Here is a 15,716-nt window from a genome sequence, read left to right as displayed (position 1 = left end):
CGATGGGTTGCCAGGCGAGCTATCAATACAGGTGGTCAGATACTTGACAGGAGCATGCACCAGCTGATTAATACAACTTAGCTAGAAGAATGCATGCCGAATGATTGGAACCTCAGCATCCTATGTCCTGTGTACACAAAAAAGGAGACAAGACGATATGTGTGAACTATAGAGGAATAAGACTCCTTCTCATCGCATATAAAGTGCTATCCAGCGTGCTGTGTGAACGACTGTGAACGACTGCTGTGTGCGGCTTCGGACCTAGCAAATTCACCATTGTCCAAAATTTAACTCTGCGCCAAAGCCTGGAAAAGACCCACGAAAAACACATCGACACATTCCACCTATTCGTCTACTATAAAGCCGCATTCCACAGGTAGGTAAAGCCATGTCTGCGTTTGACACTCCTCCAAAATTAATTCGTCTATACAGGATAACTTTAACTGGCACAAGATCAGCAGTTAAAGTCGGAAAGGACCTTTCGGAGACCTTTAATACCGAACGAGGATTCAGACAAGATGACAGTTTGTCGTGTGACCTTTTAACGTCATACTGGAAATGGTCATACGAGATGCAAAGGGGAACAGAAATGACACTCTACACCGATGACATCGACATAATGGGTCGAACAATGCGAACTGTAACAGCCACCTTTGAACAAATTGAGAAGCAGAAGAAGAAGTAACATCCACCTTTGAACAAATTAAGAAGCTGTTTGCAAAATGGGTCTGGCAGTAAACGGCGAGAAGACCATGCTGAAGGTATCAAAGCGCAAGACGTCCAGTAGGCTCGGATCAACTGAGGAACTTGAGAGGTAGTCAACGATTTTATATACTTGGTACTGCCATAAATAAAACTAATGACATCAGTTCGGAGAAGGAACAGATTCTACTATGGTCTAAGTAGGCAGTTCAGAAAAAAGGTAACCTTCCCCCAGACCAAACACGCACTCTACAAGACACTGATACTACCCGTGCTGTTACATGGATCTGAAGCATGGGTACTTACGCAAGCAGATGAGGAAGCTCTTGGAGTGTTTGGGAGAAAAATTCTCCAAAAGATCTATGCACCGATCTGCGGTGACAGTGAATATGGCCGTCGAATGAACCATGTATCAGTTGTACCAGTTATTTTCGGACATCGGCATTGTTAGACGTATCGAGCTGCAGCGACTACGTTGGATAGGTCATATTGTGAGAATGGACGATGCCCCAGCTCAAAAGGCACATAAAAGCGAACCAAGATCAAGTGAAAGACAACATTGCCGAACATGGTCTTTCAAATTGGAAAAACTGCGCAAAAGACCGACTCACCTGGAAATCTTTTTAGGCTCGGCTTATAGAACAAAAAATCTGTCACAAGTCAGCTTAGTAAGTTTTGAATTGAAATTCAGGCTTGGAGTCGCATACGATGAATCAAATCGGACGTTCCACTTGCATTTATGGAGTTGATGAACGAAAGGGTGGATCGATATGCTCTATCATTGAATAAGATTTTTGTTTAGAAGAAATATTAGGCATAGTGCATTCGCATCATATGCGATTCACAAGTTGGGAACTTTGCAGACGGAATGAAGGTGGACATGATGAATGGTTGGTAAATTGTTTTTATCCCCCCTCAACAAGAAAGTCAGCTGTTGAAGGGTTCAAACGCCGTGTTTTGGATGATTATTAATCTAACATGGCTTTTAGAAGTGTTTTGAGGGCATGAAAACGTGGAGAATTAAATTAGTTTGAATGTACGCATATTCATAATTAGGCCAAAAGGGTATTTTTAGTAGATCTCGCTTTGCAATCTGAATAGCTTTGGAGAGAAGCCACATTTTTCATTTTTTTTCATATTTTTTGTTGATTCCATTATTTGCAAATTTTTGTATGGACTTTAGCAATTTGTTCTCCTATCCTATTGTTTCGTTTTGTTTTAAACTCCAATTACTCACTCAATTGTATACGAAAAGTCGTTCGTTCACCCCTTTTCAATTATTACCAAGAACAAAAAAACAACAATAACAAAAATCACAACGAAAACGTCAGAAACGAAAACAAACTAAGAAAAAAATTACTTTAGTTTCATTTTAATGTGTTGGTAAATGCTTTTTATCATTTGGAACATATTTTCTAATTAAGAGTAACTTTTTTGTTCTATTCCATTTTCTGGGTTTCCTTCGAATTCTTTGTATCTTAGTTTAGGTATTTTCTTTGTCTTTGCATTTGAAGTTACATTTTAGGTCCATTTTACTTAATACGACAATGAAAGGAAGAAGAAGCAGCAGCAGCAATGACTGACCATTAAAATGACCGATCGAACGACCGCACAATCACATCCTTGGTGTCATTTTCACAGTCAATGATACAGCACCACTTCCTTTTCCTTGATGCAAAAAATGTGGTTGAAATGAATGATGCGGGAGGGTCAACAAAAAGAGATTTGAGTTTCGTTCATTTCTGTGGTCCGAAAACCCAAAAAGTATTTAAAACTTGTTCAACTTTTACTTCTCCTAGCCTTTATTTGTAAATTTTGAATTACTTTTCTGTTTCTTTTGAGTTTTTTTCTTTTGTTTTGTGTTCTTCATCTGCTTCTTCTTTGCATTTTGTGTTCAGTTGGGATAATTTTTTGTCAGTCTTTTATGCTTCAGAGGATAGAGAGACAGAGATATACATAAATATCCGCAATTTTCATTTAAGCAATTTTCTGTTCTTCATTTGCCTTTAATGAAATGTTATTGTTGTTGTTGGTTTGGAGTTCATTTTTATTTTTTTGTGGAATACAAATTTGGTTTCATTTCATTTGTGATGGTCGTATTTTTATGTTTTTTATTCAACGTTGTTGACAAAAAATCAGTTTTCATTTTGGGGGGTGGTAAAAAGAAATAGAGAAAGAGAAAAAACAGGAAAAGAAGAAGAAAATGTTTTGTTTTAATGGTTGTTTCATTTTTTAATCTGTTTTTCGTTTTATATTTTCTTGTTAGTTAAAATAACATTTTATTTAACAAATTAAGAAAAGTTCAAGACTCAAATTTAGGGGGAGGGAGGTATAGCAAATTGGATGCAAGGAACACAAAATGTAAAAAAAACAACGACATCAAAAAGGAAAGAATCAAAACATTGTCATCGTCATCACCACATTTATGATAGTTTCCAAACATCAATGATCCAATAAATATGTATGTAAATATGGATATACTCAAAAATTGTACACACGTTGCATTAGTTATTAGTTAGTTTGAAGAAAGTGTTGATAGGTTAGGATTTGTATTGGAGAGAGAGATAGAGACAGAGATTTGAAAATGTATAGTTGGCTGTCTGTGGTTTAGGGGTTTTTTATATTATATGCAAATCAAATTATAAAATCACATATCCAATCATATATACAATTTTGAAAAATAAAAATATAGAAAATAAATTTTCAAGAAAATTGTATTTTTTCAAATTTTGTTTTATAATTTTGAAATAAAATATATAAAATTTATTTTAAATAATTTTCGATGCATAAAAAATCGTCTTTTTCACAAATATAGAGGACGTCGAACGTATTGAATATTTTTGTGAACCTTTGCAAATATTCCGTAAAACTACTTGTTATAGTTCCTAATTTTTATAAAGTCCTTATATTTAGGCCGAATAGTTCATGATATTATATCTCTGATCCGACCACTCATGTTTTATACTTTTGTTTTTTTTTTCGCTTTTAATCTATCGGGTATGTTCTGGAATTCACGGTGTGTTGTTTTCACTTCACACATACACTTCACCTCAGAAGTTACCTCCTGTTCTGGTTCTCACGTGAATTGACATTTTCAACTGCGACAAAAATAAACGCCAACATGGTAATTGCAGAAATAGTGTTGCCATACATTATAAACTGTATTCGTTTTTAACATGGTTTCTCTAATTTTTTACTAATTTCGTTAGTTTTAACGATAATTTTGCTATTATTTTTTAATATTTTATTATTCGCAACATAAAATATATGTATGAAAGACTCTGTAATATCATTAATTTGTTGATTGATTTAAGAGGATCATATGGTAACCCTATCTTCTTTGGCCTTACTTCAAATCAGCTGTTTGTGTCAACCTTAGTATATATTTAAAATTTGTTTTTAAGGACGTTTTATCTTATTTTTGTGATTTTAAACAAATTTTACGCAATAATAACATATTATTCTATCATCATGTGCCCTTTTTATTTCAAAAAAGATTTTCTTTTAAATAGAAAAACATGAATACACCCGACTCTCACTATGAAAATGTAAGTGTAAAGAATACACCTCATATGGGTGTAAAGTGTGTTACAGAACACCTCGGCGTGTGTTCGAACATGCCCATATATTTACTATACACTTCAAATTTATGTTGTACGGACATTATCAATTTGCGTTGCCTCAGGAGTTTGTAAAGCCACGACTAACTTTTGGACTAACTTTTAAGTGCCTCGATAATATCTTGACTAGTTGAGTCGATCTAGCTATGTTTGTCCGTCCGTCGACCCATTGAGAGGCAATGACAAAAACCTATCAACTGTACGAAAATTTAATTTGGTCTGCTTAGGCCAAAATTATGATTCGAACATCACATTTTACACAGTGAAGGGGACTGGACAATGCATTAGAATAGTTGTTTGCATTCCATAGAAATAACCCGATCATGTTTCCAGGGTATTCATGAAGTACGGTTGGATGTGAACTTTTATTAAAATGTATTAGTAGGGTATTATAACAGTGAATATTTCCTTTTTTATACTCTCCACCATAGTATTAAGGGTATATTAATTTTGTCATTCCGTTTGTAACTCATCGAAATATTTGATCAGGGTAAAATTCTAAGACGATCTAGCCATGCCCGTCCGCCCGCCTGTTGTAATCATGCTATCTTCTGAAGGAATTGAGATAGGGTGGTGAAACTTTGCATTGGATTGTCTTGTGTCTGCAGGCAGGTACGCCCCAATTTTCGGTATTTTGGGGTTCTTGAACGCGCTTTTCAACCGCTGAAATTTGGTACATTTGGTTCTTTTTGGGTACCAAATGTCTCCACAAAGAAATATAAATATAAGTCCACGTTTTCTGTTAGACCCCATATAACGGTACCTCCTAATTTTGATCGCATTTTTTGAGTTTTGATCGTATTTTTCCACCCAATTTTGCTGAAATTTAGTATTTTGAGTTCTTAATAGGTTCAAAATCTCTCCACAAAAAAATTATGAATATAGGTACATTTTTTTCGGGTAGCCCCCATATAAGAGTACCCTCAATTTTCGGTATTTTGGGGTTCTTGAGCGCGTTTTTCAATCGAATTCGCTGCAATTTGGTATTTTGTAGTCGTATATGGTAACAAATCTCCCTACCAAAAATTATTAATTTTCGCCCCCTTTTTTTGGCGTTGTCCCCATATAACCCCCTTTTTTATTAAAATAGTTATCTGATTTGCGTTTTGGGTTTGGTTCTAAGAAGTTGTAATCATTTCACCTGCGGAGGATATCGAGATAAAAAAACTAGAACGTAAGGTTCGATAATTAACTATATATGAACTATAGCCCGGATTTAGGCCTAGGCCTAGCCCCTGTGTTGCACGTACCAGTAGGAGTGCACCGATATTCCCCATCTTCAAACATAAACTAAGTTTGGAAGAAATAATAAGATAGACAAAGTTTGGATGAAATCAAAATTTTCTGAAATGGATTTGGTCCAAAGAAACATGGGGTCTAGAACCAATATTTCGATGAGGCACATTTTCACTGTATCAAAGTGTATACACCCTCATTAGCCATAAGGCTGAGGGTATAATTATCTATTAAAAATTTCTGAAATTTGTACTATGGTTTACATGATTCGTTTTTAAAAATATCGGTATATAAATATATATATATATATAAATATATCTATGGTTTATGGTTTACATTGTTGGTATGTTCCCTATATTTTTATTTCAAGCACTTGCCAGTATATCTCGTTTATACCTTCAGTCTAATGGCTAATTAGGGTATATATACATTGATACGACAAAAATGTGCCTCATCGAAATATTGGTTTTGGAAACCATGTTTCTATGGACCAAAGTTAAATCAAATTCGAAGATGGAGAATATAGGTCCACTCATATTGGTACTTCCCCCAAAAAATGCCGAAAATTTTGCCGATAATTAATTTTGTAATATCATCATATCGAAGATGAAGAATCTAGGTCCACTCCTACTGGTACGATTTGTATCTAACTTTGCACAAACTATTATCTTTATCGAGCATAGATCAATTCCGAAAATGGGACCCTTTGGTTCACTCCTTCTGGCATCTCCCTCAAAAAGGGTTAACATTTTCAATATTTATGAATACAATATTAGGCGATTCAAACTGTAATATTTTGGTAAAAATGAAATCAAGTTCGAAGATGAGGAAAGTGTGTTACCTCCCGCACAAAAAGGTAACAATTAGCTGAAAATTAATTTCATAAAATCATGCGATCAGTGTATCCAATTTCAACCAAATAATTGTATAATATAAGGCGAACGTAGTATCCACAAACATAGATTAATTCTGAATGTGGAAGCCATCCTCCTCTTCCTCATAAAAACTCAACATTTTGAAAAGTTTTAATTAACGTATTAAGCGTATTTTATTTGAACTAAACATTGGAATTGACTATATAAAAGCAACCAAGAAGGAAGAATGGACATCAATACATTTCGTATAAACTTTACAGAATTCCTAACATATTAATAATTAATTTTCTTGAATGATTTATACGGCTATTTTCATTTTTTAATCGAATTTTCAAATAATAAGTTTGACTTTTTACCCTTTTTGGATAAATTGAAGGAAGCTAATTCTGTGTTTAATATTTATCTGGATTTCCATGCATTATGCGGCAATTGCTTTGTATACGATTCTCAGGTTAAAACATTTTCATAATTTTAATATATACTCAAATACATAATTTTTCAAATATGTAAAAATTTCATAAATATATTTCAAAAACTTTTAATTCTATTTCCGTAAACCTTTGGTCATCATATTGATCGTTGTAGCTCTCGAAGCTAATGTAGTAACAAGCTAATTCACAGCAATTTATATAAGTTGGATGTTGCCTACAACACTAAAGCAATATGCCAGAATTAAACTTTTTTCCTAACCCATTATAAGTAAATAGTTTTCCAAACAAAATAAAAATTTACAAACCACAAAATTAACGGAAGTTATGCCAAACGAAAACGAACAAATTAAATTATTCTTAAACAATGACAACAATTGAAATTCCAAAAAAAAAAAAAAAAAAAAAAAAAAACTTCGCAAGAATAACAATTTACATAATGTTCGTATTCAGGAAAATAATGTTCAAACATTCTCAGATTCCTATACCCCCTGTAATTTACTTGTATGCATTTGCAAAAGATTTAATTATGAAAATCAAAACCGGAAATTAAACATTTTCCTTGTTGAAAATTTTAAACCAAACACACACAAGACAATGTATACAACATCAGAATGTTGATGTTGTTCTAAAAAGGCTCAACAAAATTACAACAATAGCAATAACAGCAAACAAACGAATAGCAACAGCAACAACGATAACTTTTTAACTTACATACAAAAGAAAATAACTTAAATAACATAAGGACGTATTTGTTCAGGTAAGTGGTTTAGTAAGTATGTATTTGTGTATTCTGTGTGTGTGTGCGCTCCGAAACAGACATATGTAATTTGATTTTAGAATAACACACATATTGAAACATATAAACCAATTTTTTTGTTGTTGTTAAAAACAATTTTGTAAACAGTATTTTTTATTGCATTTTTTCATTCTGTGTTAGTATTAGTATTGTTGGTATTATTTTTTTTAACTGTAACTTTTTGCATATAGAGTATGAACAGTGGTGTATTAAAATTATATCATCGGATGTTAAATATCCTTTTAAAATGGGAAAGGTAGATAGATAAGGTATTGAACATTTGTTTCTTGATTTTGTATAAAGGCCCCTCAAGGGGACATCTATAAAAAACGGCTCACCAAAAGCATTCCTATTAAATAAAGAATCCTCAGTTAGTCTTCTAAAGATATGAAATCTTCAAAGTGTCTTCTATCGATCTCTCCTAAGGAAGTCTTCTATCTACAGAAGACTTCTTAAGGTTTTTTTCTTTAAAATTAAATACTTTTGAGAGGTCTTCTACTTCTAAAATCATATTAAATGTTCAAATGTTCTTCCGTAGATTGAAGACTCCTCAAGAAGATCCTTTAATATGTGTTTGGTAACAGATACTAATCTTCAAGATATATTCTACAGTTGACCTTAATATAAACCGAAGACCGCTAAAAAGAACTTCAAAATGCAGAAGACACCTCCTGAGATCTTCGAAATATAGACAACCCCTCAAGAGGATTTATATAGAGACAGATTGTCAGAAATCTCCTGAAGAGAAAATCCATTAATACAAGACCCATCAAGAGATCTTCTACACCAGACAGAAGTCCTTTTTAAATAGAAAATACATCAGCTACAATACCTTTCAAGTGGTTGGCTGTAGGGAGAATACCACTTAGAAGATATGTCAGAAATAGAATATGACGTCCGTATATAGAACGTCTCTAAAAGGTCTAATGTAAATGATAGATTTTATATATGGGAGACGACTCCAGATACCTATGTATAGAATTCTTCGTAAAATATCTTCTATAAGGAGTAGACCCCTCTATATTTTCGAAGACCCATATAGAGATCTTCAAAATACAAAAAACCACACAAGAGATTTTTTATAAAGAGAAGACCCCTCAACAGGTATTTTATAGACTGACAATTGCTTTCAAGATGTTGGCTGTAAATAGAATACCTCTTAGAAGATATGTCAGAGATAGGCATATAGAAAGCCTCTTAGAGGTACACTGTAAATAGAAGGAGGTTAAAAAAGACACCTGAAAACGTTTTCTATCTACAGAAGACGCCTCAAGGGGTCATCTATTTATAGAATTCTTCTTAAGGGGTCCTCTATAAGAAGAAAACTCTTAATGTCTTCGAAGACTCAAATAGACATCTTAAAAATACAGAAGACCACACAAGAGATTTTCTATAGAGAGAACAGCCCTCAAAAGGTGTTCAATGGACAGAGAACTTCTCAAGAGATATTCCATAAATAAATGACTACTAAAGGGATCTTCTATACATCAAAATCCTCTAGGAGATTTTCATTAGATAGAAAACACATCAGATACAAGTCCTTTCAAGAGGTTGGCTGTAGATAGAATACCTCTTAGAAGATATGACAGAGATAGATTATGACTTCGGCATATAGAAGTCCTCTTAAAGGTCTATTGCAAATAGAAAGAAAGGTCTATTGCAAAAAAAAAGAAGACATCTCCAGATGTCTTCTATCTACTAGAGCTCATCTATTTATAGAATTATTTGTATTAGGTCTTCTATAAGCAGTAGAGTTCACAATGTTTTCAAAACCCCATAAAGAAATCTTCAAAATACAGAAGACCTCACAAAAGGTTTTCTATCTCAAGGGATATTCTATAGAAAGAAGATCCCTAGATATTCTATAGAAAGAAAACATCTCAAGAAATATTTCATAGATAAAAGACATCTCTAGTGATCTTCTATACATGAAAAGGATATATTCATTAGATAGAGAAGACCTTTCAAGAGGTCTGCTTTAGATATAAAACCTCTTAAATAATATTTCATAGATAGCCTTAAGATGGTTTCTTTAGATATATGCATATAAGACTTATTAAAAGGTCTGAAGTTAATTTAAAGGCTACTTAAGGGATATTAGATAGAAGACGTCTCAAGAAGTCCCCTTTCTACAGAAAAGCCATTTAGAGGACATGTATTTATGGAATTTGTTTAAAAGGTATTCCGTAAAAAGAGACTCCTACAAAGATGTATTTTTTAGATTGAAGTTCCTTTAAGTGGTTCATAGGATTCTGCTCAAGTAGATTTCTTTGTGATTTTCTTCTTTAGTTTCGTAAGGGGTCTTCTATCAATTTAATAAACAAAAGGCAACTTAAGAATTCGTCTCTTGTAGAACACAGCTCAAGTGAGCCTTTATAGGTAGAAGGCCGCTTAAGAGGTTTTTTATGGGCTGAATACCGCTTAAAAGGTCTTATATATGCAGAAGACCCTCAAAAGGTATTCTAAATGTTGGAGGACCCTCGAGATGACCTGAAGAGGTCTTGCGTATTTAGAAGACCTCCCAACGTATGCTATAGAGATCTTCTTTTATATTTCAAAAATTTTATATTTCAAAAAAAAAAAACCTAATATGAAGCCCTTCTAAAGACATCCTTTAGAATGGGTTATCAAGTGGACTTCTATATCTACACCTCCAAAAGGGTTTTTAATATAGCGAAGGCATATTTTTTTTTTAATTTCATGAGGATTCTTCTAAACTTTTATTTTATTTTTTATCATGCCAAAATGAAAAACAAATGTTCACCCTTTATTTTCTCAAGTCTGTTATATTTTTTAGTTCTTTCGTTTTCACTTTTTTTTGTTGTAGCATCGTTCTAGATGATGAGTTAAATACAAATTAGCACTAGCATTAAAAAAGGATTAAAATACACAACACAAACTTGTTGAAATGGATTAAACACAATAACAACAACAACGACAACAAAAACATATGACAAGAACAACATGTAAGTAAGTAGAATAAATGCGGAAGTGATATACATATATATAAAAAGGAAATGCACACACAATAGTATGCAAATATATATATATATTTTTCATACACATACATACATATGTAATAGTAAAGATTTGTAAAAGAAACGAACAAGTACGAGTAGTAGTAGTAGAGTAGAAGAAGAAAATCTTACATTTATCAAGACAGACACACACATATATATCCTTTTACATATATATACAGACAGAACATTTAAAGGATATATAGTGGCGTAGAAAAAACACACATATATATGTTTATGTAAATGCATACATATAAAAAACATTGCATAAGGATATATTTATGTATGTAGAAAAAAGGAAAGAAACACGAGAACATTGAGTACATACATTACACATGTATGTATGTGTGTGTGTGAGACAGATTTTATGTTTGAAAAATGAAAATTTGTTTTAAACACATACCTGGGGTGTCTGAGGCTGTGAAACAGGTGATGAAGTTGTTGTGGTGGAGGACGAAGTTGGTGAGGGTGTAACAGCAGTGCCACCAACACCTCCACTTGCCACTGTAGCACCACTACCCGCCACACCTGTAGGTGATGTTGCCGCCGCTGGCAGTGCTGGATTTGTGTCAAGTGTATGCTTTGATATCACCACCGTGGTAGTCTTTTGGATTTTATCCTGGTCATGATGTTCCGATGGTGATTTAGGTGGTCCTGAGGTAAATGCATCGGCAGCTCGTACAATTTCTAATACCTGCAACACAGACAAACAAGAACAAAAAAAAAGAATTGCAAAATAAATGGAGCATTAAGATTAAAAATGATAACAAAAAATACAGTGAATTTTTTGGTGAGGGTATTTGTGAGAGGCGGCAATAATTTGTGGACTATAGTGCAGATTACGTGGCTGCAATTCATTCATTTCACTCAGATTTGAAGAGTTTGTTATGCCAAAAAAATATTGCTGAAATACAAAAACAAAACTGATTTTGTGAAAATTATTTAAACTATATTTTCAAGCTGAAATTTGCGGAAAAATATGTTGCGAGTCTGTCATAGAGGTACCTTTAAAGGTATTCTCTAGACAGAAGATCCCACATGAGATATTCCGTTTATAAACAATTCTTTTAAGATATTTTGTACATTGAAGACGCCTTTGGGGATCTGCACGTTTAATGAGTGCGGGATGTGCTGAAGTAGGCAGCTGAAAGTGAAGTTCGGTACATTTTTTATAAGAAAGTCTTTATAGCAAAACGAGGAAGCCCATATATACAACCTGGAGGTCTAAAGTCTTTGTAGACGAGGAGAAGGTCAGAAAATCACTATAGCAAAGATAAAGATTTGGGAGTCTCTATAAAAGACCCAAAATGTGGAAGTCCCTTTCGTTGAGCTCAAGGCCTGAGAGTCTCTTCATAGTCTTACAATGTTAAGCTGAAGCTTTAATATATGCACTGAGACGAAAATCTTTCATAGACGAGCTGAAGCAGGGAGACTTTTATAGACGAGCCGACGCAAATAGAATTTTATACGGATGCACGAGACTTTTTAAGACAAACTGCAGGCCAGAGAGCCTTTAATAGACGATCTAGAGGAAATGAGGAGACAAGCTTCAGGGCGTTTTATAAAGAAGAGATATGAGCTGAAGGTCTGACATGCAATTAAACGAGCTGAAAGTCAGGAAACCCTATAGAAGAGAGATGAAGCAGGGAGACTTTTAAAGGTGTGCCGACGATGCAGTGAGTTTTTAGACTATCTATAGGAAATTGAGGGGACAAGCTTAAGGGCGTCTTCTATAGACGAGACATCATAACAGGAGGAGTCAAACTGAAGACTAGACTAGACAGGGACGAAACATATGAGCTGAAGGTTTGGCGGGCAGTTAGGTGTGTCGATGCAGAGAGTTTTTTTATAGACGAACTGCAGGCCAGGGAGTCTTCCTAGACGATCCAGAGGAAAATGGGGAGACAAGCTTCTTTTATAGCCAAGCTCGAAGGCACTATAAGATGAGGAGTAGAGCTAAAGGATGCCTTCTATAGACGAGCTGAAGCCAGGGGACGAACCAAATGAGCTGAAGCCAGGGGACGAACCAAATGAGCTAAAAATCTGACAGGCTGTTGGATGAGCTAAGAGGCCAGAGACGAAACATATGAGCTGAAGATTTGGCAGGCAGTTAGACGAGCCGACACAGGTAGACTTTTTTAGGCTTGGGGATACAGGGAGTCTTTTATAGACGGCCTGCAGGCCAGGAGTCTTTGCAGGTCCTGAGAAAAATGAGGCACAAGGAGGAATCGAACTGAAAGGTGTATTCTATAGGCAAGCTGAAGGGCAGGGACGACCAGATGAGCTGAAGGTCTGGCAAGCTATTAGACGAGCTGAAAGTCAGGAAACCTCTTATCAACCTGGCAGTTTATAGTCGAGCAGAATATAGATGAGCTGTAGCGAGGCTTTTGTAGACGAACTAAATAGAGTCTGTATTAACGAAAAGAGCTAGATACAAAAGAGCTAAATCGAGTTTTTATAAACAAGTTAAAGCTGATTTGAGGAGTGTTATAATTATGAGCTGAAGAATTTGGGTTTTTGACTTTGACCACTTTCAGTTCATATATCGTCTTCGTATTAACAAAAAGATCTAGAGCGATAAAAGAGTAGATGAGCCAATCTGAAGATAGTTTTAATTATGAGTGGAAAAACTACGTATTAAGAACTTGGTCCACTTTCAGCTCATCTATAAAAACATCCTTTGCCACGACTACAAAGATCTCCTTGATTTTGAGTTTACATCTACCCAAAATTTTCTAGAAATACTTGCTGGGATTCAGCTCATTTATGAATACTCCTTTTTTCTTCAATCCGTGATACTTCGCATGTGACTTTTCGAGAGCTATTTACTTGGCCCCCCAACCAAGAAAAAATTTACACATACGACTGTTGACACAAATTTTAATGCAGTTTTTGTCACATCAAGGGCATTACGTTATCTTGTTCTTCCCTGTTTTTCCTCAGCATGGTAAATACCTGGTCTCTTAGCAAACACAAGGGTTCATGTAAAAAAATCTTCTTAAGGTATGAAACAGAATCAACTCAACACAAACGGAAAGAGAGATACAATGATGGGTACACAAAAATACCTTAATATTGCTATGTACCCTCCAACAAAGGTAACAGGAAATGTAGAAAGGGGCAAAAATACACGGAAACATTTGGCAAGGAAAGATAACATTTGGAGCAAATTAAAAGATGATACTAACAAAAAATATGTTTGCACAGAGACGGCAGGTTCTTCATGTGGGTGTATGTGTGTGTAGCACAGAGTGTAGCAACTAGGTTACAAGTGATAGTGTTTTGCAGGATGCTACAAATCGTGTTGAATGAATGAATGTAAACATATATGTATGTATAAGTGTATGTGTGTTAACACACATTCTACTTGGCTTACAAGAACTACCTCGAACTACTGCAGTGTCATGCATTCATTCATACAATACGTTAGCAGCCAACATAACACATTACCATCATTTACAATAGAATTCAAGACCAAGTGATACGACTTTGTACTGAACAGACGAACGGACAGACAGAAAGGCCTTCCAATGAGATTCTGTTTCAAAGCCTGGCATTCAATATTTGGGGGCCAATGCTTACTAACACCAACCCATTCCGTCTATGAGATAACACTTACTTTTTCAGGAGTACTCTTTTCTTTTGTGGAAGCCAAGGACTGTTCTGGGTTTTGGGCAACAAGCGCCGCGTCATGATGCAATGAAGCCTGATGTGGGGGTAGAACATCTGTTGCAGCTGCCTTTGGCACAGTGGTGGCGTTGGTGGTTTGTGGAGCGGTGTTTGCTGTTAATACTGAGGTTGCTGCTGGTGTGGTGTGTGCCACTACTGGCAATTGTTGTTGTTGCTGTTCATTATTCGTTCCAGTTTTTGTTGCAAAAACTTCCAAATCCTTTAAATAAACAACAACATTTTCGTATAGCATCAACATTAGCCAAACACCGAGTCAGACAGGCAAGCAACCAACCATCCAGCCAGTCATCATCCATTTCCATAAAGTTTGGCATTTTGTAATCAAGCAAATAAGGAGGGGGACGAACAGCAACAGCATGGATCCAAAACATATCATCAACATAGCAGCATCACATAGCATCATGAGATAAGTTTTACAACATGAGCGGCAGCAGCAGGAAACATCAGCAGCAAATGGAAAAGATGAGGGGTGTGTGACAGAAGAGCACAACAGAAAAAAAGAAAAGAAAAAAAAAACACAAACATCAATATTGCATTTAAGTTTAAATTTTTAAAACAAAGTAGCAGCATCACTTTATATTGAAGTTTAATTATGGGAAATTAAAAACGAAAAAAAAATGAAAACGTACCTGATGCTTTAGACGTTCATCTTCATCACGATCCAAACTGGATGTACTTTGGCTTTGACTGAGCTCTGAACCAGTCTCTGAGGCACGTGAACCTGTTAGAAGGAAGTAGAAGTGAAATAAATAAACAAAATTTAGAAAATATTTTACACAAGTTGTAACAATGAAGGATATCTTGAGAAGGAAGATTTGAATTAAAACCCTGAAATGTTTACAATGAGGGGAGCAAGAATATTTCATTGCCTTTGCTTGAGTTAATAAAACAACTATTTAAGAGCAATTCAAAATGGATTTGAGTTGCCAGTTCGGGGAGATGTTTAGAAAGCTAAAACGTTAAATGCTAAAGGAAAGTGTGCTAAATAATAAAATCTAGAGTATGGCCGTTTAATTCCTCTCCGAATTAAGGAATTAATCATCTCTATAAATAATGTCTTCATGATGGCTATAAGGATATCAGTGCCTTTCAACTTTCAACTTGCTCATATATAAGTTTTGCTCATATCGCATACTAATTAATGTTCCATTGGAATTGTCTATAAACACTGATTAGGCAGTATTGAGCTTAATAATAAAGATTTCAGATCGTCTAAAAGGAATCCCTAATATTCAACCCGTCTGAAAGCACTTTTCGACGCTAAGCCTCTCTATAAAAACTGATCTTCAAAATAACAACCTGACCATAATCTTAACAAAAACTACTATTTATTTCATCCATAAAGATTA

At 34.7% G+C, this 15,716-nt stretch overlaps 1 protein-coding gene across 1 annotated transcript in view; it reads right to left on the bottom strand.

Moving 5' to 3' along the window:
* LOC133328719 (mucin-2-like) overlaps positions 1 to 15,716 on the bottom strand; it is a 94,919-nt gene that overhangs the window by 20,571 nt on the left and 58,632 nt on the right. The window contains exons 12-14 of the mRNA XM_061537262.1: positions 14,997 to 15,088; positions 14,297 to 14,566; positions 11,081 to 11,371 (exon numbers count right to left, since the gene is read on the bottom strand). Coding sequence (XP_061393246.1) covers positions 11,081 to 11,371; positions 14,297 to 14,566; positions 14,997 to 15,088 — 653 coding nt within the window. The remainder of the gene's footprint in view (positions 1 to 11,080; positions 11,372 to 14,296; positions 14,567 to 14,996; positions 15,089 to 15,716) is intronic.

This window comes from Musca vetustissima, unplaced genomic scaffold (genome assembly GCF_032173495.1).
Source record: "Musca vetustissima isolate MV318-11 ecotype Yass unplaced genomic scaffold, APGP_CSIRO_Mvet_v1 utg21219, whole genome shotgun sequence".
In the NCBI taxonomy this organism is placed as follows: Eukaryota; Metazoa; Arthropoda; class Insecta; order Diptera; family Muscidae; genus Musca; species Musca vetustissima.
This window is presented reverse-complemented; position numbering and strand designations above follow the sequence as displayed.